This window comes from Heptranchias perlo, chromosome 24 (assembly GCF_035084215.1).
Source record: "Heptranchias perlo isolate sHepPer1 chromosome 24, sHepPer1.hap1, whole genome shotgun sequence".
NCBI classification, from domain to species: Eukaryota; Metazoa; Chordata; class Chondrichthyes; order Hexanchiformes; family Hexanchidae; genus Heptranchias; species Heptranchias perlo.
This window is the reverse complement of record NC_090348.1, coordinates 13087542-13115304: the sequence shown is the minus strand read 5'-3', so window position 1 is coordinate 13115304 and position 27763 is coordinate 13087542. Positions and strand designations below refer to the sequence as shown.

The 27763-nt window shown below is 42.0% G+C and overlaps 1 protein-coding gene across 4 annotated transcripts in view; it reads left to right on the top strand.

The window, feature by feature from the left end:
- The window catches only part of bpgm (2,3-bisphosphoglycerate mutase), a 32226-nt gene extending 7609 nt beyond the window's left edge, over positions 1-24617 (top strand). For 2 of the 4 annotated variants that reach the window (XM_068004785.1, XM_068004784.1), the window contains exons 2-3: positions 2159-2801; positions 20514-24617. In XM_068004785.1, coding sequence (XP_067860886.1) covers positions 2204-2801; positions 20514-20713 — 798 coding nt within the window. In that variant the 5' untranslated portion in view covers positions 2159-2203 and the 3' untranslated portion in view covers positions 20714-24617. Of the gene's footprint in view, positions 1-1983; positions 2032-2158; positions 2802-20513 lie in introns of those variants that run through there. The other 2 variants (XM_068004783.1, XM_068004782.1) reach the window with 2 other exon arrangements.
- Positions 24618-27763: the final 3146 nt, after the last annotated feature.

Below are 27763 nucleotides of genomic sequence, written 5' to 3'. Positions count from 1 at the left end.
GATCTCCAGAGGAGATGAGATCAGTGACGCTCTGGGAAACTATGGCTTGATGTTCGGCGGTGGGGTCATGGTCCAGGGGGAGGTAGGAGGAGGTGTCGGAGAGTTGGCGTTCAGCCTCCAAGGTAGGGGTCTGTTCGCCAAACAACAACAGTGCCACCCTTATTAGCAGGTTTAATGACAATGTCAGGGTTGGACCTGAGAGAACAAAATGCTGCGAGTTCAGAGGGAGGTAGATTAGAGTGAGTGAGGGGAGCAGAGAAATTGAGATGGCTAATGTCACGCCGGCAGTTTGCAATGAAAAGATCAAGAGAGGGTAAGAGGCCAGAGAGAGTGGTCCAGGTAGAACGAGAACTCTAAAGACGGGAGAAAGGGTCCGTTGTGCGAGGGGAAAACTCCTGGCCAAAGAAGTGGGCACGGAGGCAAAGGCGACGGAAGAAGAGCTCAGCATCCTGTCGAGCTTGAAATTCATTGAGGTGGGGGAGTAAGAGGATGAAGCCAAGGCCTTTGCTAAGGGAAGGTTCTGTTTGAGGAAGACATTTTTACCTTTTTTGGGTCTTTTCTACCCTTCTTGCTCTAAATTTTCTGGCCTCTGTATTTGTTGAATTCCAACTCTGTCTTCAAGAGCATCTACACTAGTTTTGATACCTAGGTAAGCTTTTGGTAATATGCTGCCTTAGGATAACATACAACAATCTGCATATATATAGTGCCTTTAACGTAGAAGTAATATCCTAAGGTGCTTCAGAGGCATAATATACACTGAGCCAAGGAAGGAGATATTAGGAGGAGTGTTCAAAAGCTTGGTTGAAGAGGTGGATTTTAAGGAGTATCTTAAGGAGGAGAGGGAGATGGAGAGGCAGAGGGGTTTGGAGGGGGTGATTTCCTGGGCTGAGGGCACAGCCACCATTGGTGGAGCAATGCACAAGAGATCAGAGTTGAAGAAACGGAGAGTTCGCGTTGGGGCGGGTGAGGGGGTGGTGGGGGTTATAGGGCTGGAGGAGATTACAGGTAGGAAGGAGCAAGGCTATGAAGAGATTTAAACAAAAGGATGACTATTTTAAATTTTAGGTACTGGAGGACCAGGAGCCATATAGGTCAGCGAGGAATGGGCGATGGGTGAGCAGGCCTTGATGCCGCATAGTGTACGAGAACAGAACAACCTTTCTGTTAATTATTTTTAGCTACTGGAATAATCCTGAGTCGTCTTAGGATTTTCTGTCTTCAGTAAGCGATGGAGCATCAAAACTTCACACATTTTAGTTTGAAATTATTAAATGAATTTATTTAATAAAAGATGGGTAAGTGAATATTATATAATATATCTCTATCTAGCTCCTTGAAAAGAAAACAATAATGGTCACAATCTAATGCTGAGCAATTGTTTAGTAGAATACTTTTATATACAGTGTTTCTTAACCACTCAAAGATTCAAACAGCTACAACTCTTAAATATCCCCAGAAATGGTGACCAGGACTTCTTGGATTTGAATAACTGTCGACCTTCATTTGAAAATAATTGGCTGCCAAACACATAACTGAACAAATCACAATCTGTGATTGCTAGAAAGTAGCTTTGTTTCTTGAGCTTTTCGGGTAGCCAAGAAGTTTGAAACATTTTATATCGAGTTAATCTTCAGATTGTTACTTTTTATTGTCTTCACTGCCTCATTTTTTTAATATATATAAACGTGAATTCTCTATACACCTCATTCCTCTTTTTAGACACATTACTTTCTAACTCTGCTGTTCCTACTGATGTAGGGTGGGACTTAAATTGGAAAGAGGAAATATTAGACAAGAGATATCTGAGTGAAATCTTGATTTTTAGATTGTACTACACTGCATTCTGTGAATATGGGTTATTTGCTTGTATTCCCTGATAACATAACTAGTATGACATTAGATAAACTGGCACCAGCATGCGCTTTGACCTTTTTCTTTGACCAGGTCTAAAATAGCAAACTGTTTAAATATAGTGTAGTAATCAAGGCATTTGCTGATGCATGAATAGCCATGCGGCTCATGCTCCCTGTAAGGAACTCTCTCTCTCGTATTATGTATCCGAATCGTACTATGCTTTTAATATATTAAGTGGTTACGTCTATAATGACCACATTTCTATGTAATACTCAACAGATTTATTTCTCCTGTATTACAGAGGCCTTTGAAGTTGTGCACGCAATTTACCTACATTCGGATCACTATGACGTTCAAGCTGGTGTTGCTGAGGCATGGCGAAGGTGCTTGGAATAAGGAAAACCGATTTTGCAGTTGGGTTGATCAGAAATTGACTCCCAATGGTATAAAAGAAGCCCAAACTTGCGGAAAGCTCCTAAAAGAAGCTGGATTTGAATTTGACCTTGTGTTTACGTCCATTTTGAGCCGATCTATTCAAACCGCATGGCTTGTTTTACACGAAATGGGGCAAGAATGGGTACAGACTGAGAGTTCATGGCGACTTAATGAGCGTCATTATGGAGCATTAATAGGTCTTAACCGGGCAGAGTTGGCATTAAGTCATGGAGAAGCAAAAGTTAAGCTTTGGAGAAGAGGTTATGACATCACTCCTCCTCCTATTGATGAATCGCATCCATACTTCTATGAAATTTACAACGATCGAAGATATAACTATTGTGATGTACTAAAAAACAATCTACCCAAAACTGAGAGTTTGAAAGAGGTCCTTGATAGAATGCTGCCTTATTGGAATGATGTAATTGTGCCGGAAGTGAAAAAGGGGAAATGCATTCTAATATCTGCGCATGGAAACAGTACCAGGGCTCTGCTCAAACATCTGGAAGGTAACACGCAATCTATATATGTTGGTTTTTCTTGCATCATGATTGAAAAGGGACATAGCATATGTCATGATTTGCCATGGAATGATAAGATGGATGTAGGCTCATTCCTGACTTCTTAATTTCAACTGAGCCTTTTTGGTATGGTAGGCATCAGGGGCACACTACTATGTAGTGTAGGCAGGGGGACCCTTTTGCACAGAGGGGTAAATTTTAACTGGGTGGGGGAATTCCTGACGGGAAACCTGGAAGTACGGGTTTTCCGGACGTCCTTACGATTTTGACATCTTTCATTTTTTTTTAGTAAATTTTCCGCCTGACAGGCCAGCTAGATTGACAGGCTGGTCATCAGTCGGATGGGAGAACAACCGGGAAGCGGATGTCAGCAGGCAAGTCTTAGATGGTTGGGGGTCATTGGGGGGGGGGGGGGGCGGCGGGTTGTAGGGGGTTATTAGAGGGCCAGGGATTGTGGGGGGTGTCAGAGGTCATGGGGAGGGGGGCGATCGGTCAATCGTGTGTGTGGGATTGTGACAAGTAGGCTTGTTGGGACTGGGTGAAGCACTTATACTTCTCCGGCCCATAAGCTGTGCAATCAGGACACTTTCCTGCTGATCCGGGCCTTCTTGCCTCCTCTTATGTGGCGTGAAGCAGAAGGCCCGGGAATCCCAGCCCCCAGGAGTTAAAAATAAAGCTGTCAAAATGGAGGCCAGCAGCCTCCTTTAAAAGGTTTCACTTACCGACCCGCCTCCTAAGAGCGGGTTAGTCGCCCGACCCTCGACCCGCCTCCGTTAAAACCGGAAGTAGGCGGATTGGGGCCGGGTTTTAGTTTTTCTTTAATCTTCCCACCTGCCTCCAACCCACCCGTTAGTGGGGTTAAAATTTACCCCCTAGTGTCTGGGATCAAGAGGAGCAAAGGCATCAGGAGCAGGGGCAAGAGGAGAGAACAGTAGGAATTAGATAGGCGCATACCCGTGCAAGCACGTAAAGTGGTTTGGGAAATTCTATCTCCAGTGTATAGCCAATAAATCTATAAAATCATTTATGTAGCAACATCTTAATTGTTCCGAGGCTTTATTGAGAGAGAACGCATTGGCTGTTAAATACCATTGCTCACGCACTCCGTGTGGGGAAGTGGTCTAAATAGACACACCCTAAAGGTAATGAGAGGGCTGTTGCTGCTGTGAGTTTTTCTACATTTGCGACCACCTAGCTTCTTTCCCTGGGGGAGACCCAGGTTATCTTCAGGAAGAAACCTGCATGCAGATGGCTGAAGGGGGAGAAAAATGGTGGCAGAAAATTCTTTCAGAAGTTATCTTGGATAATTTGATTGGCACGACTTGTCCTTCTTTCATTTATTGGTAGATTCTCCAGTTCTAGGCATTGAGGATTGGTTGTTTCCATTCAAAGTTTACCTACTAACTTTCCTCACATTTGATTGGTACAGTGCCTGCCTGTTCAATTGTGATTTGCTGATTTTATGAACATACAATTTGAGCCAATTGGCTGCAATTGTGACACGGACTTTGCTTATCCAGTATGACAGCTGAGGTGTTGTCACACAGAGGAAGTGTGGAACCTGAAATGTCATGGGCAGAAAGTACACATTCCCAAAGTTTTTCTAATGCTACTAGCAAATTTCCTGCAACATTGCTTGTGGTAAGTCCGAGGGTACACTTTCGTAAAGAGAGGAACGTTACATAGAATTTACAGTACAGAAACAGGCCATTCGGCCCACCTGGTCTCTGCCGATGTTTGTGCTTCGCATGAGCCTCTTCCCACCCTACTCCATCTATCAGCATATCCTTCTATTCCTTTCATTTCACCATATTATTCTGGTATTAAAATGTAGGTTTGTGTCCTTTTAAGGCTACAAAATCGAATTGATAAATGAACTCTGGGAGAGTTCATTCAAAGGTTAATTGCTATTCAGGCTGAAGATCAGCTTTGGCTTTGTTGAAAAGGCCAACGCAGAGCCTGCAGACATTATAACTTTTTTTTCATCTATTGTGAATAGTTTTTTTTATTGCAAGTGACTGCCTTTGTTTCTTTACACTTTGTTTTAGATGTGACACAGTATTTTGTGTAAAGTTTGTGATGAACATCTGAAGTTTGATAGACAGGGGGTGTACACATACCTAAAGGTTTTATAACAATCTTCCATTTTGTTTTTCAACTCTGATCAATGAAAAAAAAATTTTTAAATGAATGTACAATGACTACTGTGGAGAAACAACGTTCTACATTAATCCCTTTGAATGCAATCTCCAAAGTTGCTGAAGGACCTTAAAAGCCACATCTGTTTTAAATGAATGCAGAGCATTCCTGACACTGAACATGAGAAATGACAGGTACTTAAAATTTATGCCTAAGTTTTGAAGGCTTAACGATAGGATCATGTGAAAAATGCAAACACCTTCTTTTATTCAATCGCTGCCTGGCCGCAGGCCTAAGATCTGTTTACCCAATAGTACTCTGTTTCACTCACCCAATTGCTATTACTGGGCACACCCAATTGCATAATTAACCCCATTATTCCAAAGTTGTCACTACCAATAGTTAAAATAATCTTTCTTTGACAAAATGAAATACCTTTGAGATGAATCCTGGCGCTGTTGTTAATTCAGCCTTGCAGTGAATGGTCAATGATTTATATCTAAGCCATTTACATTTTCCAACTTTGCCAATATTCAGAGTGCTGATTCTCACAGTTTTGTCATCCGTGAACACCAGAATCCCTTGTTTTCTGCCTCGCTGTGTGGTTCCTGTGATTAGTGAGCACCACAGAATAAGTTTTGTATTATCTGCCCCAACTTTGCCATTTTACCTTTGGTTAGTTATTTAAGAACATCAGTTTGCATGGACTTCCCTAGCTCAAGCAATACTAAATGTTGCCTCCCTATTAAAAGGAACATAAAGTACAGGACCGAAACACTCTGCAGTACATCTGGCTGGTCTTAAAATTAGAACTCCTCCACGGCAATCTCCTTCAAATACCTATCCAATTTTCCCTTAAATTGTTCCACTCCATCTGCCTCCCTGGGCAGTCTGTCCCACATATTCACCATTCTGCATAAATCAAAACTGCATCTTTCCTTTCCTGAGCTTGAACCTATGTCCCATGATTCTAGTGTTTGTAGCAATCTCAAACATATTATTGGGGTTCAATTTATCTCCTTCCTTAAGGAAGATACTGGTTGAAGAAAGTATTAATGGTGTCCTCCCTGTAAGGGGAAGCACTTATTGATGCTTCATCTAATGCCACAAAGAACTGTGCACATCTTTACTACGCTACTCTGCATTATCTTGCGTCTATGCACATCAAATTTGTTGGGTTGTCCAGCAGCTACTTCATCTGTTGAGATTCATTTTGAATATTCTCTCTTTCTGCTACACTGGTCACCTAGCCTGGTGGCCTCATGGCTTTGTGGTGATAAATGTTCATAACAGAAGCACCTTCTTTCACATGGCTTCTGGATGGTGGATCGTAAATTTGCAGTTTTACAGTCGATCACTCAGGCCCTAAGCAGGTCAGTAGTCGTGCTTATTGATGACCATTGCTTATGGAATACGGAGAATATATAATAGGGAATTGTGGAATTCAGTTTATGTAACAAAGCCCTTTGAACTTGGACAGTTATCTATCTCTTCGCCTGTGAAATACATCATACTGTCGTGCCCCAACATCCACACTTTGCAACCAAGGTCACAGCATAGTGATTAGCAGCGGGAGTTCTGGTTGCTTTTTTTTCCTTCCTTGGGTTGGGGACACTGTGGCCAATTGCAGTGCCGCTATGCTGTAGCTGAGGTCAGCTAAATCAGCACAGATTGGGGTTGTACCTGGGTACTTTCCAGGTGTACAGCTTTTTCTATTTTCTAGTTTATAAAAGCTGACTGGCTTACCAGAATCCCATATCTTAAAATGTGCTGTCCTAAACTCTGTAATCTGTTAAAGTATACATCGTACAAGCAACCTTTATCTTTTGGATATGCCATACAGCTTGTATTACAGAGAGAGTGAAATGACCTTTGTGACATTTAGAAGTGACAGAACATCCAAAGCCATATTTGCAAAGCCGTACTTTATTAATAGATTGTTGTGGGCAGGAGTGTGGGACTTACTGCAGTTAACCTAGAGGTGTGAGATGAGCCTAGTAAGTCTAATCTTGCACTCATTAGGAGGGAACTGCAATACTTTTAAACAAATTTTTTAAAGCATTTTGCACCTTGTAACTTTTTTTTAAACAGTAAGCTGGCTGTCCATACTGTAAGTACAAGTGTATGTTAGTAGTGCCGCCTTGGCAGCTCTGTCTCTCCTCGAGTCAGAAAGTTGTTGGTTCAAGTCTCAAAATGGATTTGAGCACATATTCTAGTCAGAGGTGCTGTCTATCGGATAATAATTAAACCAAGGCCTGCTCTGTCTGCTCAGGTGGACATAAAAAAAAATCCCATGGCATTACTTGAAGAAGAACGGTTAATTCTCCTGAATCTTTGCCAAATTTATTCTAGAACCAATATCACGTGAAGGCAGATTATCTGGTCATTCATTTGTGGGACCTAATTAATTGGTTGCTACGTTTGTTTAAATAACTTCAAAATATTGCATTGGCTATAAAATGATTTGGAGCATCCTGAGGATGTGATGAGCTGCTATATAAACTTTTTGTATTTTTCATTAATGAACAGCAAAATACAGCTGTGTTTAAACTCCACATACAAGGTTTTTCAAACGTGAATAGTGTATAAACAAAACAATGCTACACAAACTATAATAGTAATAGGATTAAATATATATTTGAAATCATTTAATTTGTACAGACAGAGTTTTTTTTATTTGTTCTTGGGATGTGGGTGACAATGGTAAGGTTGCGTTACACTATACCGTACACTATTACCCGAGTACTGATGAACTTGCTGTGCATTTCCAGTATCTTCAGTCTTTTTCTTTTTACCTACCTGCTTTTCCCTGGTTAATATCCGTGAGCAAACACAGGTTGTCAGTGGAGTGAATCACAAGACTAAGGTTTCTCCAATTTTTGATGGTTTGGGCATTGGAGGGAATAGAAGGATATGGGTATTGAAGGGGGAAAATGTTGAAAGAGATTGAAAGAACTAATGTTGATCTATTAAGCTTTAGAAAAGAAAATAAGAGATCATTTTAAATAGCTGAGGGGAGGGGGGCAGGGCAGGGTGTGGGTTGGATTGATGTAGATGTGTCGCTATCAGTAGAGACAGCAACATAGCCCACTGCCAGCTTCAGCTGGCCCCTGCTGGAAGCTTCAGTAACAAGGTGCCAATGATGCAGTGATATCGCAGAGGCTTGTCCCAATCTTTTAGCTCATTTGGCCAAGCTCATCATCAGCTATTCTGCTTGTAATGGGGGGAGAGATTTTGGTTCAAGAACTGTGTGGCAACAGTCTGTGCATTTTTGGGTGACCTCTATGGTAAGGGGCTGCACTGCAGATGACCTTGGAATTACCACCATTTCCAGGGGTGACTGCATGCTCTCGGTACATGTGGGTTGTGGAATACTCCACCCTTGCTGCTGCATGTTGAAAGCACTTAGGCACAACCCCCAATGACTCTAACAAAGAACGTATCCTTTTAAAAGCTGGGTTCCACAGACTCTGATCCCTGGCCTCAGCACCCGTGGAAGGATTCTGATCTCTCCCTCTGGTGTGGCTTCGTCTTTCTCCTTCATCTCCGCCTGCTCCTGCTCACCTGTGCTCAGTGCATCATCCACTGGGCTCTTCTTTCTACACTCCTCAGGGTGGATGGCTCTATGCTGGTGCCTGTCTGAGTGAGATGCACTGATGGGGTGCTAGATGATGTGCTTGCCGTCTTCTGGAGGGTCCTTGCTGCAGGGTCTTCTGTCACACCCACTGAGACAAAAAGAGAAAACGGTTAGGGAAGTGTCCTCGGAAAAATTTATTGGTCTGGTGCCTTCGGCAAGGAGCTGCAAAGCTGCTGTTGATATTGATTAGTTTGTGTCGTTGCGTGTGGGAATATGTAAAGGAAGGATTAGTTGTGGACATACCTTGAGCTAGCTTGGACTGAATTCAAAGATATGCAATTTTGGCAGTCTGTTTGACCCTGAGCTGAGTTTCAAATCACATGTTGAATCTATCACCAAGGCTGCTTACTTCCATCTCCAGAAATTGCTCGTCCCTCTGCTCTGAAACCGTTTTTCACAACTCATTGTCTCCAGGCTCAATTTCTCCAACTCGCCCCTCGTCGGAATCCCCAGCTCCACCCTTTACAGATCAGCTCATTCAGAACTCAGCAGCCTATATCCGATCCTGCCTGAAGTCCTGCCAGCCCCCACTGGTTCCTAGTGCCTCAACGTGTTGACTTTAAAATCCTCCTCCTTGTCTTTGAATTTCTTTTTGGCCACACCTGAGGATCATTGCAGTTTGTTTTCATTATCAATTTAAAACCAATATTTCTCAGATTCTGTTTTTTTGCGTCAAAAACCAGGAGAAGATCAAGGAGAAAAAAATTGGACCCCAAAAAAATCTGGGTGAAGTCATTAAAATCCGTTTTATTTGAAACACTGCTAGAGGTCAATAAAACAAGACCATTAAAGAAAGGCACAGTTAACTACTTCTTTGTTTTATCTACTGTCTCACCTTCAGAAGCCTCCTGTTTAGTCACCTCCCCTAAAGTCTCTTAATTCCTTTTCAGTGTTCACCACTTCCTTGTAAAGTGCCTAGTGACTGTGAAGGTACTATATAAATATAAGCTGTACTTTGAGATAGAGATTTGTTATCTGCCATAGAATCATACAGCACAGATGGAGGCCAGCCATTCAGCTCATTTGAAAGAGCTATTGAATTAGTTCCGCTCCCCTGCTCTTTGTACTCTTTGCCTCTATTCTCTGTGCCTCTATTTATAAAGCCAAGGATCCTGTATGCTTTTTTAACAGCTTTATCAAGTTGCCCTGCCACCTTCATAGATGTATGTATGTGAACACCCAGGTCTCTCTGGTCCTGCGCCCCTTTTAAAATTGTACCATTTGGTTAATATTGCCTCTGCTCATTCTTCCTCCCAAAATGGATCACTTCATACTTCTCTGTGTTAAATTTCATCTGCCATGTGTCTGCCCATTTCAAGTCTGTCTGTCCTCCTAAAGTCTGCTACTATCCTCCTCACTGTTTACTACATTTCCGAGTTTTGTGTCATCTGCAAACATTGAAATTATGCCGCCTATATCCAAATCCAGGTCATTATTGTTTATCATAAAGAGCATTGGTCTTAATACCGACCCCTGTGGAATACCACTGTATACTTCCCTCCGGTCTGAACAGCAACTGTTCACCACTACTCTCTGCTTTCTGCCCCTTCGCCAATTTTGTATCCACGCTGCCACTGCCCCTTTAATCCCACCGGCTTCAGTTTTGCTAACAAGTCTATTATATGGCACATTATCAAATGCCTTTTGAAAGTCCATATACACATCGAGCATAACATTTTAAAATAATATATACACTGGTTTATTTGAGATTAACATTGTAATTTGTATGCCACTAATTTTATCCCTTATTCCCAGCAATTTGACCAGTTCTGCCATAGTTTTCATTTCTGTGGTTGAAAGATGAAGTTTCCAAAGTTTGTAATGCTAAATCAGGGTTATACCGTAACTAATGATCTTATTGTGTTCTACTCGTCTGTGTGTGTGTGTCTGTGTCTGTGTGTGTGTGTGTGCTTGCTCACGCGCCAGCACGTGCGCAGTGTATTATGAAGCAATAAATTTGTGGAAACAAGATGTGGTTACTGCATGCCCTGGAGCAGATGTTCATGAATTCAGTGTAAACAAGTTGACTAGCAGAATGATGTTGGATGTTGTGATTTGCAGCATTTAAACTTGCTGTTTATATTAAAGTCTGTGATTCAAATATTTAGTCTATAAAATTAAAATACCCTAAGTTCTGATTGTCTTTTGTACGGTCAGTAGCAAAGAAATTTGGGTGTGCCAATTATTTGAAAGGATTGCTGCATTATGCCTGTACTTTATTTGGCTGTTTTGTATGCAAATAAATATTGTGCACTATAAGTATTTGAATTAAGCGCAAAGTTTAAGGGGTGAAAATCTCATCAACCTGAGCTGTGGAGCTGGATGTGTGTGTGTGTGTGGGGTGAGGGGGAGAATTGAGAGGTGGCTTTTAGCCAAAGTTGTGGAAAAGCAGTGTCTAATTTCTGCCACCAGAGGGTGATAGAGTATTTACATAGCTGGCAAACTAGCAGTCAGAGTAATTGAACCGTCAATGTTTATTGTAGAGTGATTTTTTTTTTGTTCTGGACCACCAGAAAAGTTGATGAAAAAGTTGTTATTTTTGAAAGCACATCCTTTTGTAATGGCAGAGGGTGCACAGTGAGTAACAATGGAATACCATTGTTCTCGTGAGTGAGGAAAACACTTTTTTCATGAGCTGTAGGATGTCTTTGAAAGTGACTATTCCCTCTACATAGTGGTTACGTCCCTTGAAAGACAAATAAGAGGCTGAACTATTGCAGGCATATAAAAGACCAGAATTGGGAGAAAATGGATGAATATGTTGCCAACAGTGCTGAGATGACCACATCAGTAACTCTGTTGAGATGACCTGTAGTATTGCCTATCAATTGTTTGGTAAGCTGCAGCAAAAACCACTGTTTTGGTTATGAAATATGTACAGTTCAAACCCATGCCATCAGTTGAGGATTTCCTGTTCCTTATTAGAATCCACCTTCACTGAAATAAGAGACAGGAGTATGACTGGAGTATCAGGATGAGTGCCAGTGCTAAATCCAAACCTTCATATTTTTGCCAGGAACCTAATTTGCTCCAATTGTCAGCCATGGCTCAGTGGTAGCACTCTCACCTCTGAGTCAGAAGGTTGTGGATTCATAGTCCCACTCCAGAGACTTGAGCACATAATCTAGGCTGACACTTCAGTGCAGTACTGAGGGAGTGCTGCACTGTTGGAGGTGCCGTCTTTTGGATGATATGTTAAACTGAGGTCCCACCTACCATCTCAGTTGGACGGAAAAGATCCCATGGCACTATACGAAGAAGAGCAGGTAAGTTCTCCGGGTGTCCTGATCAATGTTTATCTCTCAACCAACATCACTAAAACAGATTATTTGGTCATTTATTTCATTGCTGTTCATGGGACCTTACTGTGCACAAATTGGCTGCCACGTTTCCCCACATCACAACAGTGACTATACTTCAAAAGTACTTCATTGGCTGTGAAGTGCTTTGAGGTCATGACTGGCGCTATATTCTTTTTCTTGCCAACTGCACCTCTGCATTTTGTATCAATGCAAAAAGTCACTTGGAATGCCAGTGGTGACGCTTTACATACTGCTCCTATTGGTAGAACTCTCTCTAAGGTGGTCATTACCTGTCCCCTGTTTGCAGCAGTTCAAACAGTGAAGTAACCACCATTTGCTCCTTGGGAACTTGCATTTAGTCATAGCAGCTCCGTTGCCTGTTAGTGTTCCGTGTAATTCTGTGATACTTATGATTACAAGACTGAAACCTGAGAATAAAAGAAATTAAATATTTTACATTAAGGAAAATGGTTAAAATAAAGCATGTTAGTTAGAATCATAGAATCATACAGCACAGAAGGAGGCCATTTGGCCCATAGTGCCTGTGCCGGCTCTTTGAAAGAGCTACCCAAATAGTCCCACTCCCCTCCTCTTTCTCCATAGCCCTGCAAATTTCTCCTTTTTGTTTTCATCCAATAGTTGGATGAGTAAAATTAACCTACAATGAAAAAAGAGTAGGAGAGAAAAGTATTTACTGGACACAGGTAGTTCTTTTAAATATATAAAATTGTGTTTTAAGCTTTGAGTTAATGTGCTTTGGGAAAGCTGTTAATGTTTGAGTAACTTTATTACTGTTAATGTTTTATTGAGAATCACAGTACAAGCTGAAAACAAATTGGTTGGCCCAAGGAGATGGAAGCTTCTCTGAGCATGCTGTCAATCGAAGAGTTGGCCTTAATTTGTAATTGGCTCACTATATTTTTCCCTTTTCACTACAATCCTTTCTCTGAGGGGCTTCCAGTATGACAGCCAATTAGTTTTCAGGGCAGTAGAATGATTGTGGCCTTTTATGGAAGTAATATGATGTTCTTCTGATTTTTAGGACAGATCAGTGTTCTAGAAATATAGTACAGTATGTTCTACAGGAAGTATTTAAGTACTTTCATGCTTGGTTGCAGCAAAGCCTACATAATGATTCTTCCTGTGCATTACATGAAATGTGCAGTTATTGTCCACTTATGTGGATGCAGGTTTATTAATATTAGATTAGTTGATCTCAGCTGGGATGACCGTTGTGGGGCTACAATTGGTCACAGCACCCCTAGATGAGGGAGACGAAATATCACACAGGTTTCAGTTCCTGATCCAGTGGCCAGTGCTCCGAGCTCGATAGAATACTTACGATGATGCTTTTACCCCAGTTGTCTGAGCTTTTACTGTGGACGTCAGCTGACTGTGCCTGAGAAATGGCTATTATAGACTGCCGGAACTTGTGCAGTCATAGCCTAGCATTAGTTGGTGCCTTAAAGAGCAGAGGGAAACGCATGGAAAAATAGAATTGTTTTGCCAACATTTCAACTTTGAGCTTCTGTGTTGTTATATTTTGGTGATATTTCCCTTGTATGCTTTAAAGACATATTCTCCCTCCGATATATGATACATGATACAAATCTCTGGTGTACCCTAAAGATTCTCTTGGGTTCAATGTTCCTGGTCTCTGCCATAAGATCGCTCCATGTTCCTTTACAATCAGCAGTTTTTCTTTACTGGTGATTTGGAGGTTGTACCCATGAAAACCCCCTACCTGAACTGGATACTGTCATCTCGCACGTGCCACCGCATGTACATCTCCAAGCTTCCGAAAGGTGGACCGATTAACAACATTAACAGATTGTAAATTAACTGGCCAATTTTTTTTTAAATGTGAATGAACAATGTAACATTTTATAGTAAATCTTGCCTTATTTTTGTTAACACTCCTTGTAATGCAAAATATGTCACACTATCCCTGTTAATGAGCTAAATACACTCTTATAACCAGAAAATTCTTGGAAATTGGTTGTCACTAACAACCTTGGGCCTGATTTCCTTGCAAGCTCAAACCAGATCCTTGGGGCCCCGATATTTGTGGGGCTGATGCAGGGGAGCGCGATAGCAAGGGGGAGACTAGGCAAGGCCAGGGATGTGGAAGGCCTGCCAAATTTAACGGCAGGACCTCATTATAATTTTTTTTTCTTCCATTTCCCACCCGGCAGCCGGCCAATTTAGTGGCAAGAGGCAGCAGTCGGGGACCCCTGGGAATGGTCCCCGACAATTGCGATCACTGGACGGGCTGGATATGGGTGGGGGAGGGGAGAGGTCAAGCACGGGTCAGGCTGCAAATTAGGGATGGGGGGGTGGCCAATCGCGGGGCAGGCAGCAGATCGGGGGTCGGCGGGAGGGGCGGTGTTGGCGAAAGAGGTCACTGATTGCGCCAGGGACCAGAGAGAGGCTGTGATCGGCAAAAGGGAGGCTGAAGGTTTGCTTGAGGGGGGGTGGGGGGGGGGGGTCGGGGTCACACTCATGTTCTTCCTGGCCCACAAGGAATGCTGGAAAAAGCACTTGCCTTCCGGAGCCAGCAGCTCTCGCCTCCCTTTAGCTGCAGGGTTTCCCAAGCCCTGGTGTCAGGGTTTTAGGGTGTCACCATCCCATCAATGACTGCTGTAGGCCTTAAGTCAGTCTTGGATTTTAGGTAGGGCTGGATTCCCTCAGCCATATCTGTGGTCTGGGAGGCTTTGGTGAGTTTTGTTTGGTCTTGATGAGCATGGCAGACTTGTGTTCCGTTAGCTTTTTAAAAAAAAATTAAACTGTTGTATATCCTCTGTACAAAATATGTCTTATGTAAATCATATTGTTCTTGTCTGGGAATCTTCACTATGCTTTATTGCATGTGGTCTGACAGTGGCAGAGCTCCAGCTGAAAATTAATTTTAAAATGTATTCTGCACTGGCATAGCATGTTCCACCACGAGAAGTGGGCATTGTGTGTCCCACATGATTCCCTACTTGCTCACTACTTCCATTAGTCATGCCACTGAACAACAGTTGGTATGTAGTCTGTGGGGGGAGGGAAATGAGGCAGAATAACAAAATAAGAGGGGCACACGTGCTTGCCCCCCCCCCACCCCCCAAAGGAAATTATTCTAACTTCAAGTGCGGAAGTAGGTTAGGTTACAAGGCAATACATTCCACTACCTGTGACTTGGCTTTACGTTCACAGTAATCATTCAGCCTCCCCATTGTGCTCTTTACTTTGCCAGTTCCTGAGCTCACTGCACTTTGTTGCTCTTCCATTCACGCCTTCATGTTTTTTTATTATTCGTTCATGGGATGTGGGCGTCGCTGGTGAGGCCGGCATTTATTGCCCATCCCTAATTGCCCATCCCTAATTGCCCATGAGAAGGTGGTGGTGAGCCGCCTTCTTGAACCGCTGCAGTCCCTGTGGTGAAGGTTCTCCCACAGTGCTGTTAGGAAGGGAGTTCCAGGATTTTGACCCAGCGACGATGAAGGAACGGCGATATATTTCCAAGTCGGGATGGTGTGTGACTTGGAGGGAACGTGCAGGTGGTGTTGTTCCCATGTGCCTGCTGCCCTTGTTCTTCTAGGTGGTAGAGGTCGTGGGTTTGGGAGGTGCTGTCAAAGAAGCCTTGGCGAGTTGCTGCAGTGCATCCTGTGGATGGTACACACTGCAACCACAGTGCGCCAGTGATGAAGGGAGTGAAGTTTAGGATGGTGGATGGGGTGCCAATCAAGCAGGCTGCTTTGTCCTGGATGGTGTCGAGCTTCTTGAGTTTTGTTGGAGCTGCACTCATCCAGGCAAGTGGAGAGTATTCCATCACACTCCTGACTTGTGCCTTGTAGATGGTGGAAAGGCTTTGGGGAGTCAGGAGGTGAGTCACTCGCCACAGAATACCCAGCCTCTGACCTGCTTTTGTAGCCACGGTATTTATATGGCTGGTCCAGTTAAGTTTCTGGTCAATGGTGACCCCCAGGATGTTGATGGTGGGGGATTCGGCGATGGTAATGCCGTTGAATGTCACGGGGAGGTGGTTAGACTCTCTCTTGTTGGAGATGGTCATTGCCTGGCACTTGTCTGGCGTGAATGCTACTTGCCATTTATGAGCCCAAGCCTGGATATTGTCCAGGTCTTGTTTCATGCGGGCTCGGACTGCTTCATTATTTGAGGGGTTGCGAATGGAACTGAACCCTGTGCAATCATCAGTGAACATCCCCATTTCTGACCTTATGATGGAGGGAAGGTCATTGATGAAGCAGCTGAAGATGGTTGGGCCTAGGACACTGCCCTGAGGAACTCCTGCTGCAATGTCCTGGGGCTGAGATGATTGGCCTCCAACAACCACTACCATCTTCCTTTGTGCTAGGTATGACTCCAGCCACTGGAGAGTTTTCCCCCTGATTCCCATTGACTTCAATTTTACTAGGGCTCCTTGGTGCCACACTCGGACAAATGCTGCTTTTATGTCAAGGGCAGTCACTCTCACCTCACCTCACCTCTGGAATTCAGCTCTTTTCTCCATGTTTGGACCAAGGCTGTAATGAGGTCTGGAGCCGAGTGGTCCTGGCGGAACCCAAATTGAGCATCGGTGAGCAGGTTATTGGTCAGCAAGTGCCGCTTGATAGCACCGTCGACGACACCTTCCATCACTTTGCTGATGATTGAGAGTAGACTGATGGGGCGGTAATTGGCCGGATTGGATTTGTCCTGCTTTTTATGGACAGGACATACCTGGGCAATTTTCCACATTGTCGGGTAGGTGCCAGTGTTGTCGCTGTACTGGAACAGCTTGGTTAGAAGCGCAGCTAGTTCTGGAGCACAAGTCTTCAGCACTACAGCTGGGATGTTGTTGGGGCCCATATCCAGTTGCTGTATCCAGTGCACTCAGCCGTTTCTTGATATCACGTGGAGTGAATCGAATTGGCTGAAGACTGGCTTCTGTGATGATTGGGATATCAGGAGGAGGCCGAGATGGATCATCCACTCGGCACTTCTGGCTGAAGATGGTTGCAAACGCTTCAGCCTTGTCTTTTACACTCACGTGCTGGACTCTGCCATCATTGAGGATGGGGATGTTTACAGAGCCGCCTCCTCCCGTTAGTTGTTTAATTGTCCACCACCATTCACGACTGGATGTGGCAGGACTGCAGAGCTTTGATCTGATCCGTTGGTTGTGGAATCACTTAGCTCTGTCTATAGCATGTTGCTTCCGCTGTTGAGCGTGCATGTAGTCCTCAGTTGTAGCTTCACCAGGTTGGCACCTCATTTTTAGGTACGCCTGGCGCTGCTCCTGGCATGCTCTTCGACACTCCTCATTGAACCAGGGTTGATCCCTTGGCTTGTTGATAATAGTAGAGTGAGGAATATGCCGGGCCATGAGATTACAGATTGTACTGAAATACAATTCTGCTGCTGATGGCCCACAGCACCTTATGGATGCCCAGTTTTGAGCTGCAAGATCTTTTCTGAATCTATCCCATTTAGGACGGTGGTAGTGCCACACAACACGTTGAATTGTATCTTCAGTGCGAAGACGGGACTTCGTCTCCACGAGGACTGTGCGGCGGTCACTCCGACCAACACTGACATGGACAGATGCATTTGCGACAGGTAGATTGGTGAGGACGAGGTCAAGTAAGTTTTTCCTTCGTGTTGGTTTGCTCACCACCTGCCGCAGGACTCGGCCAGCTCGGTCAGTAGTGGTGCTGCCGAGCCACTTTTGGTGATGGACGTTGAAGTCCCCCACCCAGAGCACATTCTGTGCCTTTGCTACCCTCAGTGCTTCCTCCAAGTGATGTTCAACATGGAGGAGGACTGATTCATCAGCTGAGGGAGAGCGGTAGGTGGTAATCAGCAGGAGGTTTCCTTGCCCATGTTTGATCTGATGTCATGAGATTTCAACTCACCAGGTTGATGTTGAGTTCTTTTTGACCAGCTTTGAGTGATTTTCCTAGCTGGAACTCATTCCAATAGTTGAAACTACTTATCTTCAGCCATACAACAGTGTACTGCCTATTTAAAATCTTCTTGCTAAAACATATTTTGCTACTGAATGTATGTCACTCCTCATTGATCACTGTCTTTCTAGCTGATGCCCAGTATCCTCCTGGACACTGTTTTAAAAGTATCCAACCTCCGTTTCTATGCTTTCATCAGGGTCAAGCTCTTTGCCTTATACAGAAATGTTGTCTCTACGCTAGCCTCAAATGCTGCACCTTTCACAATCATTGTAACATCTGTCCTTCTCCACAGTGTTTTCCACAGTTAGTCAGTAGAACTTCTAACTGGAGCAAAATTTACTTTCTTTCCCTTTTCTGGGAATGCAATTTCCTAGGTTTATACTGTTTCCACCTCCTTACCATCAGTGTCCATGTTTTTCAATGTCCTTTCATCTTTCTGTACGATTTTAGGAGATGGGCATAATTATAACCGTTAAACTCTGGAGCTTTGCAGCCTGTTTAGCACTTTAGTACTTTTTTCTGAATTATATGTACTTTCTGTTTTGGACCTATGAACAGCTTATAAGTGATTGGAAAGACATATACATTGGTGCAGCCAATATTTTAAGTACTTTGATTATTCGTTGTAATTTTAATGTTTATTCATCTCATCACTGGAGGTTTTTAATAATCTTAGAAAAAACCTAAGCTAGTGCTAGACCATATGTAGTATGTTTTATAGAACCGCATCAGGTGATGGAATTTAGTCCTTTCTTTGAAAGATAATGTTTTGTATCTAATCAAAAGCAAGCAATGATGAGATTAAGTTTACAAGTTTTTTTTTGTTTAAATGGCATCATATGGTTTTGCAATTGTTGGCTTGTCCTGGCAGGCTTGGGTCCATTCTGAAGGACAGTTTCATAACATTTAGCAAGGTATCAGCATTAAAGGCATGTATGATTAGTGGACAGGCATTCCTTTGAAATTCACAATTAAGAGCTTTTCAGCCATTCTGGTGCCTGGTTTATGTATCTTCAATAGGTGTCCATTGCTATTCCAAGGAATTCTAAATAAAATGGGTTTAGAACTTGCATTAAAGTTTAGAATATTTTTCTTTAATAGGGACCAAAAAAATTTCCTTTTTACACTTAAGATTAATTTTATTTAATTGGCCTCATCAGATTCATGAGAACAGAAGCTAACTGGTAAATTGTAGTTTGCTCATTTTATTGCTTTGAGCCCGATATGTACGTTGTACCTTTTTTAAGTTTGTTTTCTAAAACTAGCTCTGAGGTGCCCCTGACTGAGGCTGATACTATCTCAATGGGAATTTCTTTTTTCTCACTGACATTGCAGTCCTAATGGAGAGGAGTTTGTGATTAAATTCCATTTAACTTCATGGCAATCGTTATGATCAGGGTCTCCCAGGACAAGCTCTACCATTTCTTTCTGAAATTGGGTTGGAATAGTGCAGGTGGTCCAAAGCTTTTCCTCTGACCTAATTTTAGCATGAACAGCCTAAATTGTTTTGCAATTTGTTGTATGGTGTGATTGAAATTTAACTAGCTCAGATTGCTGGATAATTTAATAATTTGTGAGTCGACATGGGTAGAACAGATGAGAATAGCTTCAGGTTTAAAATCAAATTGTGGGAAAGGTTAAACAGGATCATATTTTATCTAAGATCTTGCAACTGTTCTCATCCTCAAGTAGTTTCAATTACTATGCATCTAATGTCCAGTCTCTTTCTCAATTTATAAAACAATGTAGCAGTTTAATTAGACAGTTGTATTTTGTAACTTTAATTTTATTGTTTGTATGTCAGTGAACAGGATTGTAAGTAATCGTTTAACTGCACTGGCAATCAGCCTTAAAGATGAGGTAAGTCAGCTTTATTCTCAGTTCTATTTCGTACTTGCTGGTTTGTCCTGTTTGAACTTTGTGAGCTTGGAGCTTTGTAAAGGGCTGTTCTTAGTTCTGGATAATTCCTAAATCTGAACACCAAGGTCTGTTACTATCTGCAGCTTGACACAGGTGCAGATTATGTTAGCTTCGAAGCTGCAAGTATACAACCAACGGAAACAAAAAGTTTGGGCACACCTGGTTTAACCAGGTTTTCTAGTCTTAGGCCAGATTACTGAAAGTGCTTTCCAAATTTGGGAATGGATAAGTTACATTTTTATTAAGCATTTCAAGCATAAATATATTAAATTTCATTTTGTGAATTTTTTCACCATAATAAAAACCTTACTTATTGAGGCAGGATTATGTGGTTAATTTTTGATTGTGAAAGTATCATGTAATTGAATTGCTGTTTGTTCTGATATTTGTGGCTGTATAATCTTTTCCCTATTGTATTCAACTCATTAATAGTAGAGTGTTTTCAAACAGCAGATCGTTATTGGAGGAATTGCCCTTAATTGCAAGCATGAATCACAAAGACCAATAGAGAGATTTTCAGTGCCAAGTTCTTTGAGGTGCCACTAAAAATAGTACCAATTGGATCACGCACTGCCTTTTTTGGTACTGTAGTTATCTAGTATACATAGCGTTACTGTAGAGCTTTGAAAAGGTTTCCTTATAGTAATCTGGTATAATTCTCAAACTTGCCTCATATCAAGGAAATCCTAGGGATACCCTGTAGTTTTTCAAGTTTCCACTTAATCGACTTTTTTTTGTATTTTTTCAGGTATCCCAGATGATGAAATAATTAAATTGACCGTGCCTACTGGAGTGCCAGTTCTCTTGGAACTGGATGAGAACCTTCATCCAGTTAAACTACATGAATTTCTGGGTGATCAGCAGGCCATCCAGGCAGCTATCGAAAAGGTGGAGGATCAGGGCAAAGCAAATACTCCAGGAAAGAGTGCACCCACTGCTGCCAATTAACGCTTGGTGCATGGCTTTGGAGAAGAGAGGCATAATGAGAAACTGTTTGAAAAATAGGAGGAAGTTTATTTTGTTTGGAACCCTCTCGTGTAGGTTTGCTGCAGTTAGTGAGAATATCCTAGGTTTGGCACTGGTGAAGTATGTTGGATTTTATTTGCTGCTTTGCACTAATGTCTTAATAAGGCTAATTTATTTAAAAAGCTAAAAATACATAAGTCTTCATGCACAGGAAGATAATTTTAGTACTGTGTATCTAGGACATTCTTCTAGTAAAAAAATATACGGCATGTCAATTAAAGGAGTGTCAATTATAGTTTGTAATTTAAGTTGTATTAAACTTCCTTGGCGAGGTCCTGCTATGTTAGTCAGGGATTGCAGGAGGAACTTTGGACTAGGACTTCAAACCATTTTTCTTTGTGGTTGTCATGCTGAGGGGTGTTGGTGTTGGGGAGTGGAACAATGTCGGCATCAGGTGTTCTCTGGTCAGGTGTAGCACAGCTAGATTCAGAGTAAGATTCTTCTACTCTGCCCCAATGATGTATCTCAGCTCCAAATTCAAGAGCGTCCATTAGTGTGGATTTTTTTTTGGCATTTCTTATTGAATGAGATTACCAATTAGTGCCAAACTAGGGGCAATTTTGTGCTGTTAGGCCAATATGCCCACTAGGCACTGGATTGATACTGCCCAAACTCACTTTACATAGAACCCTTAAAGCCAGCAGATAGAGGGAACTTTTTTTTATTCCATCAGTTTGAGCTGGATATGAACCCAGGTCTCAGAGGTGAATAATCAGTGCTCTAACCCATTGTGCCATCCACTTCCCAAAAACCCTAACCGCATCATTTATTGATTGTCAACATAATTTAAAACTGTGCATGTACTAAAATAAATATGGTTTACAGGCTAACAGCACAATGGCATTTTAGTTTTTGGAGCTTAAAATACTAATTTGTTTTGGTGTTATGAAACTGTAGGCATTATCTTTTGAGTTATGTAACTTTCAAATGGTTAGAAATAGAAAAAATAGCATTTTCCTTTATTGTATTATAACAGTCAAGTGTGGTGCAGATTTAAAATACTGAATGTTCAAGTATTCATACCTCCTGTGTTTCCCTAGCATTTAATGAAAAATAGAGGCTTGCCTCCACCCATGGCTCAGTTGAGTTTATCCCATGAGGTGCTGAGCTGTACAGACCAGGATAGACCTGGGTTTTCTGCTTGACTTGTGCTAAGTTAACCCATCTCGGCAGAGGTAGTGGTGGGTATGCTACAATTGGCCACGGCATCCCTGGATTAGGGAGAAGAAATTTTAGCTGAGGTTCCCCTTCTGATTGCCTTCCAGCAACCCATGTTGAAATTGTCTTGTGTTTACTTAACACACAGCAAGACTCACTGCTCCACAATCAGGCTGCCTGCTGACATTCAGTTGAGGCTGATGCAAGACCATTGGGCACTTGGATGAAGTACTGGAGGACCGCTCATGCCCGTTGAACTGTACCCCAGCAAGGAGTTGATGCTTTTGGGGCAGAAAGGCAAGTGCAGAGTTAATTCCATGAGGGATAAAGAGTTCTGAGCCAATGGGTAGCTTATAAAAGTGGTATGTGGTATAATCAATGTATCATACTGTTTTTGTTGTATGGTATACTTCCTAATCGGAACCCTGTATTATTGTACTGTTAGTTGAATTATGTCATGGGCCTCTTCTGGTTCTTTGTTATTGTCCTCCTCATTGCCGTTTAACCTACATTATACTACATGAACTGTCCTCAACATGTCCGCTGAATAAAAGTAAAACAAAATTGAACAGTTGATCTGGGTGTGTTATGTTACTGGATTAATAATCCAGTGAACATGAGTTCAGATCCCATTGTGGCAGTTTGAGAATTTGAATTCAGTTTAAATAAAAATCTGGAATAAAAAGCTGCTATCAGTAGAAGTGACCATGAAGCTGTTGGATTGTCATTAAAAACCCAACTAGTTCACTAATGTCCTTTTAGGGAAGGAAACCTGCCGTCCTTACCCAGTATGGCCCATATGTGACTACCTTCTGAAGTAGCCGAGCAACCCACTCAGTTGCATCAAACTGCTACAAAGAATAACAAGAATAAAACCAGCACCTTCACCACATGGACTGCGGTGGTTCAAGAAGGCGGCTCAGGGCAACTAGGGATAGGCAATAAATGTCGGCCTTGCCAGCGATCCAGAGAATGAATAAAAACATGTAATTTTAACTATATAAATATAAAGAACAGTGTTACTGACATTCTGTACAAGGCAGTAGTTCAGTCTTCCAATTTGATTGATACCTGGAAGTTTGCTGTATTATCAGAACTAGTCAATTGACTTAGTCTCCATTGCTATTATCTTCAGTATATTCTCTAGATACCCACAGATAACATTTCAACCTGTATGAATTGTTTAAATGTGTTTATTACTTTTATAAGTACTGTATATCATATTGAATACTGAAGATGGTTAACTTACTTTCTGATGTCTGGAGGATATTGTAGCGTCAAAATTTATTACAATATAGTAGTTGGTTTGTATAATAGTGAAATGTGTAATGTATTTTATTCTGTCCCTGTATTTGTCATATAATACTGTGTTCACTGACTACATCATTTGTATAGTCCATTATATCTTTAATGTTTGCGCATACAAAGAAAATGTAAATTTAGAAAATTGTTTGGGCAAACACATTTATACCCCTGAAAGTAGTAATCTTAACTTCTGCAGATTAACCGCTAAATTCAACCATCCTTTACTCCGAGAGAGAAGCCGAGTGGATTAGGCTATAGCAATGTAACTGTAATTTTCTAACCTGCACTTCCGACGAGCATTGTGCAGCACTGGAAGTGCAGAATTTACCCATGATTTTTTCTGTTACATTTGGGTATTGTTTTAGTATAAAATACTGAAAAGATATTATTATTTCTGATAACTTTTACATTGAATGCAGAATGTCTTCCAATATGTTGGACACTTTTTTAAAAAATCAGAAAATGGCTAATCTAGTAGATCATATTGTATCTCCATTTGCCTACCCTTCAGAGAAATTCACTATGTAAAGCATTGAGATGTTTGAGAGACTTCAGCTATATGGATGCAAATCTTGTTTTCCTGAACACAAGAACGTAAGAATTAGGAGTAGGCCATATGGCCCCTCGAGCCTGCTCCGCCATGCAATAAGATCATGGCTGATCTACCTCAACTCCACTTTCCTGCCCTATCCCCATATCCCTTAATTCCATTGGTTCTTTCATAAAATAACTATGTAAAGGAATATTGTTTACAGATTATTACACTGAATTGCGATCTTCCTCCTCTGTCATTCAGATTAATTTTAAGACATTGATCCAAATCACAAAGTCTGTTAAGCAGGTCTTTAATAAGTCACAAGAATTTTTCTCACTATTATAAATTATTCTCTGACAGCATTGTCTTTGCTTCCCAAATGAAGTGATGAAGCAACCAAATGAATCATTTCTATTATCAGATCCTTGAGTTGGGAATGCTATAATGTCTCCATGGGACTTGCTGAAATGCTAATATATCTGTTCTTTCTTGCTACCGAGAAGGCAGTGTAACTTCTCTCAGCCTGTTGCCACAAACACAGCCAAAAAGATAGGCCATTTTTTCTGACTAAGTACGGGAGATCTGGTTATCAAAGTTTGAGTATCAGTCCTCGTGACCTTTTTATGGTTTAACATTTTAAGCAATTCCTGTATGAAATTATTAATTTTTAGAGCATGAGTGGTTTACTGCAAGTTCTGCAGTGTTGAAACTTGGGTTGGTTGTAATTTTGTAAATGTTTGTGGTCACTAACATTTTTACCATTTAACATTTTGTATGTTGCTTTATTGAATGGTTTTTATGATTAAATGTGCAAATATTGTCTTTGGATTGATCCAGTCATCTTTTGTTTCACTATTTTGAACATGTGATGAAAATTCTGGATAGTATTCTGACTTTTCAACAAAACACCTATCCTATCAAATTTTAAATGTTAATAACAGATAAGTGTGTAAAACAAATACAATATTTTTTTAAAAATTCATTCTTTGGAAATGGACTTTGCTAGCAAGCCTAGCATTTGTTGCTCCGAGTTGCCCAAGAGAAGGTGGTGCTGAGCCACCACCTTTAACTGCTGCGGTCCATGTGGTGAACGTGCTCCCACAGTGCTGTTAGGTAGAGTGTTCCAGGATCTTGACCCAGCGACAATGAAGGAATGGCAATGTATGTCCAAGTCAGGATGGTGTGTGACTTGTGGAACTTGAAAGTGATGGTGTTTCCATGTACCTGCTGCCTTATCCTTCTAGGTGGTGGGTCGTGAGTTTGGGAGGTTCTGTCAAAGAAGCCTTGGTGACTTGCTGCAGTGTATCCTGTAGATAGTACACACTCTGTACCGGTGGTGGAAAGGTGGTGGATGGGCTGCCAATCAAGCGGACTGCTTTGTCCTGGATGGTGTTGATCTTTTCGAGTGTTGTTGCAGCTGCGTCCATCCAGGCAAGTGGAGAGTATTCCATCACTCTCCTGACTTGTGTCTTGTAGGTGGTGAAGAGGTTTCGGGGAGTCCGAAGGTGAGCCACTCACCACAGAATAAACATCCTCTGACCTCCTCTGGTAGACGCGGCATTGATATGGCTGGTCCAGTTGAGTTTCTGGTCAATGGTGACCCCCAGGATCCTGATGGTAGGGGATTAGTTGATGGTAATGCCATTGAATGTTAAGGGGATGTGGTAAGACACACTCTTGTTGGATACGGTCATTGCTTGGCATTTGTGTGGCTCATATGTTACTTGCCACTTATCAGCCCAAGCCTAAATGTTATCCAGGTCTTGCTGCATGCAGGCATGGATTGTTCCTTATCTAAGGAATTGCGAATGGAGCTGAACATTGCAATCATCAGCCAACAGTCCCACTTCTGACTTTATGATTGAGGGAATGTCATTAATGAAGTAGCTGAACATAGTTGGGCCTAGGACACTGCCCTGAGGCAGTGATGTCCTGGGGCTGAGACGATTGGCCTACAACAACCACAACCATCTTTGTGCTAGGTATGACTCCAGCCACTGGAGAGTTTTTCCCCTTGATCCCCGTTGTAACCTCTCATAGTTGGGAGAACTAGTGTCTTCAGTTGACTTCAGTTTTACCAGGACTCCTTGGTACACTCTAGTGGTAAGTTGAAAGTTACCCCCTAAATCTCCATCATAAAAACAGTTTTAATTTTCTAATCTGTTTAAATAAGTTAACAGCTGCAGAGTGAAATGAATAAAATTGACTATTGTATTCATATTTAAAGTCTGAGGGGGTGTGATTTAAAAAAAAGTAGTTGTCTTACATTGTTTATACTTTAACAGTTTTAATATTGCAAACTCTTACTAGTTATGTAAACCACAAACTATAGTGACAAATACAAAATATTGTCTTGATCACAGAATATGAATTGTACAAAAGAAATAATAGTAAAGCTCTGTTATATGTATCCCACCATCTGCTCCCTCCCAGTCTCCTGTCTAACCTGTACTTACTGCTGCAGTTTCTAGATGGCCTGTCCACTGACCCAGTACAGTCTGTTAATTCAAAGTTTATTGTATAAAAACAATTATCCAGTAATTTGATTTAAGCAATTTATTTGGCACCTTTAATGAAACATTCCATGGTGTATCACAAATTGGCATAAAGAAACATGCTGAGTCAGGAAGGGAAACATTAGGGTGGCTGACCAAGTGCTTGGTCGAAGGGATGAGTTTTAAGAAGGTTTTTAAAGGAGAAATGGAGAGGTTTAGGTAGTTAGTTCCAGAGGGTAGGACCAAGACAACAGAGGGCTCTACCACCAATGGTGGGTCAAAAGAAGGGAGGTAAAGCACAAGAGGTCTGAATTGGATGAACAGAGAGAGTGGGATGGGATATAGAACTGCATGAGTTTGCAATGATAAGGTGGAGTGAAGTCAAGGAGGGAGTTGTAGACAAGGTTAAGGATTTTAAGTTTACTACATTGGGAGATGGGGTGACTGTAGATCAGCAAGGATGGTGGTGATGGACGAGCGGGAGTTGGTACAGGACATGATAGAGAATGGGAGGCCAGAAAGGAGAGTGTTGGAATGGTTAAGTCTCGAGGTGACAAAGGAATGTATACGGGTACTAACAATGGAGGAGCTGAGGTATGGGGCGGGTGATATTGCAGAGGCAGAAGTGATGATGGATAGGATATGGAGTTTAGAGCTCAGCTCAGGGTTGAACAAGATGCCAAGATTGCAAAGGATATGGTTTGGCCCAGGAGCAAAATAGTCGGTGGGCGATGGCTTTGATCTTTCCAAGGGTGAGCTGCAGCAAATTATGTTTCATCCAGGATATGATATCAGACGAGCAGTCTGACAGCATAGAGGCAGTTGAGGCATCAAGAGAAACTGTGGAGTGATAGAGCTAGGTATCATATGTGGAAGCTAACCCATGCCTAAGGTTGATGTCACTGATGGGCAGCAAGGAAGAGGAGGGAGCCAAAGATAAAACTTTGTGAAATCCTGGAGGTGACCGTGTGGTGGAGAGAAGAGAAGCCACTACTGTAGATGCACTGGCTCTGTTTGGATAGATAGGAATGGAACCGTACAAAGGCAGTCCCATGGAGGGGGACAATGGAAGAGAGGTTTTGAAAGAGGGTGTGGTCAGGTGCATCAAAACATTGCAGAGAGGATAAGGAGGGATAATGCACCATGGCCCTGGTCATAAAAGGTTGGTGACTTTGGTTAGGGCCGTTTTGGTGCTACAAGATGGATGATTTCAGACTGGAGAGTGTCGAGCAAAGAACTACGAGAGATGGGGACAGACTTGGAAGGCAACGATAACCCATTCAAGGATGTTGGAGAGAAAGGGACCTGAAGGTAATGAAAAATATGACCCAGCTATTTAAACACACCATTTCCAAGAAGATTATCCTACAGCACATGCGATAAACACTGCTACACTAACCAAGGGCTGCTGTACGTACGTGCACTGAAAGATAGATCCTTAACATGCAGTCTAGCAAACAGAATCTGAGAATGTGTGGT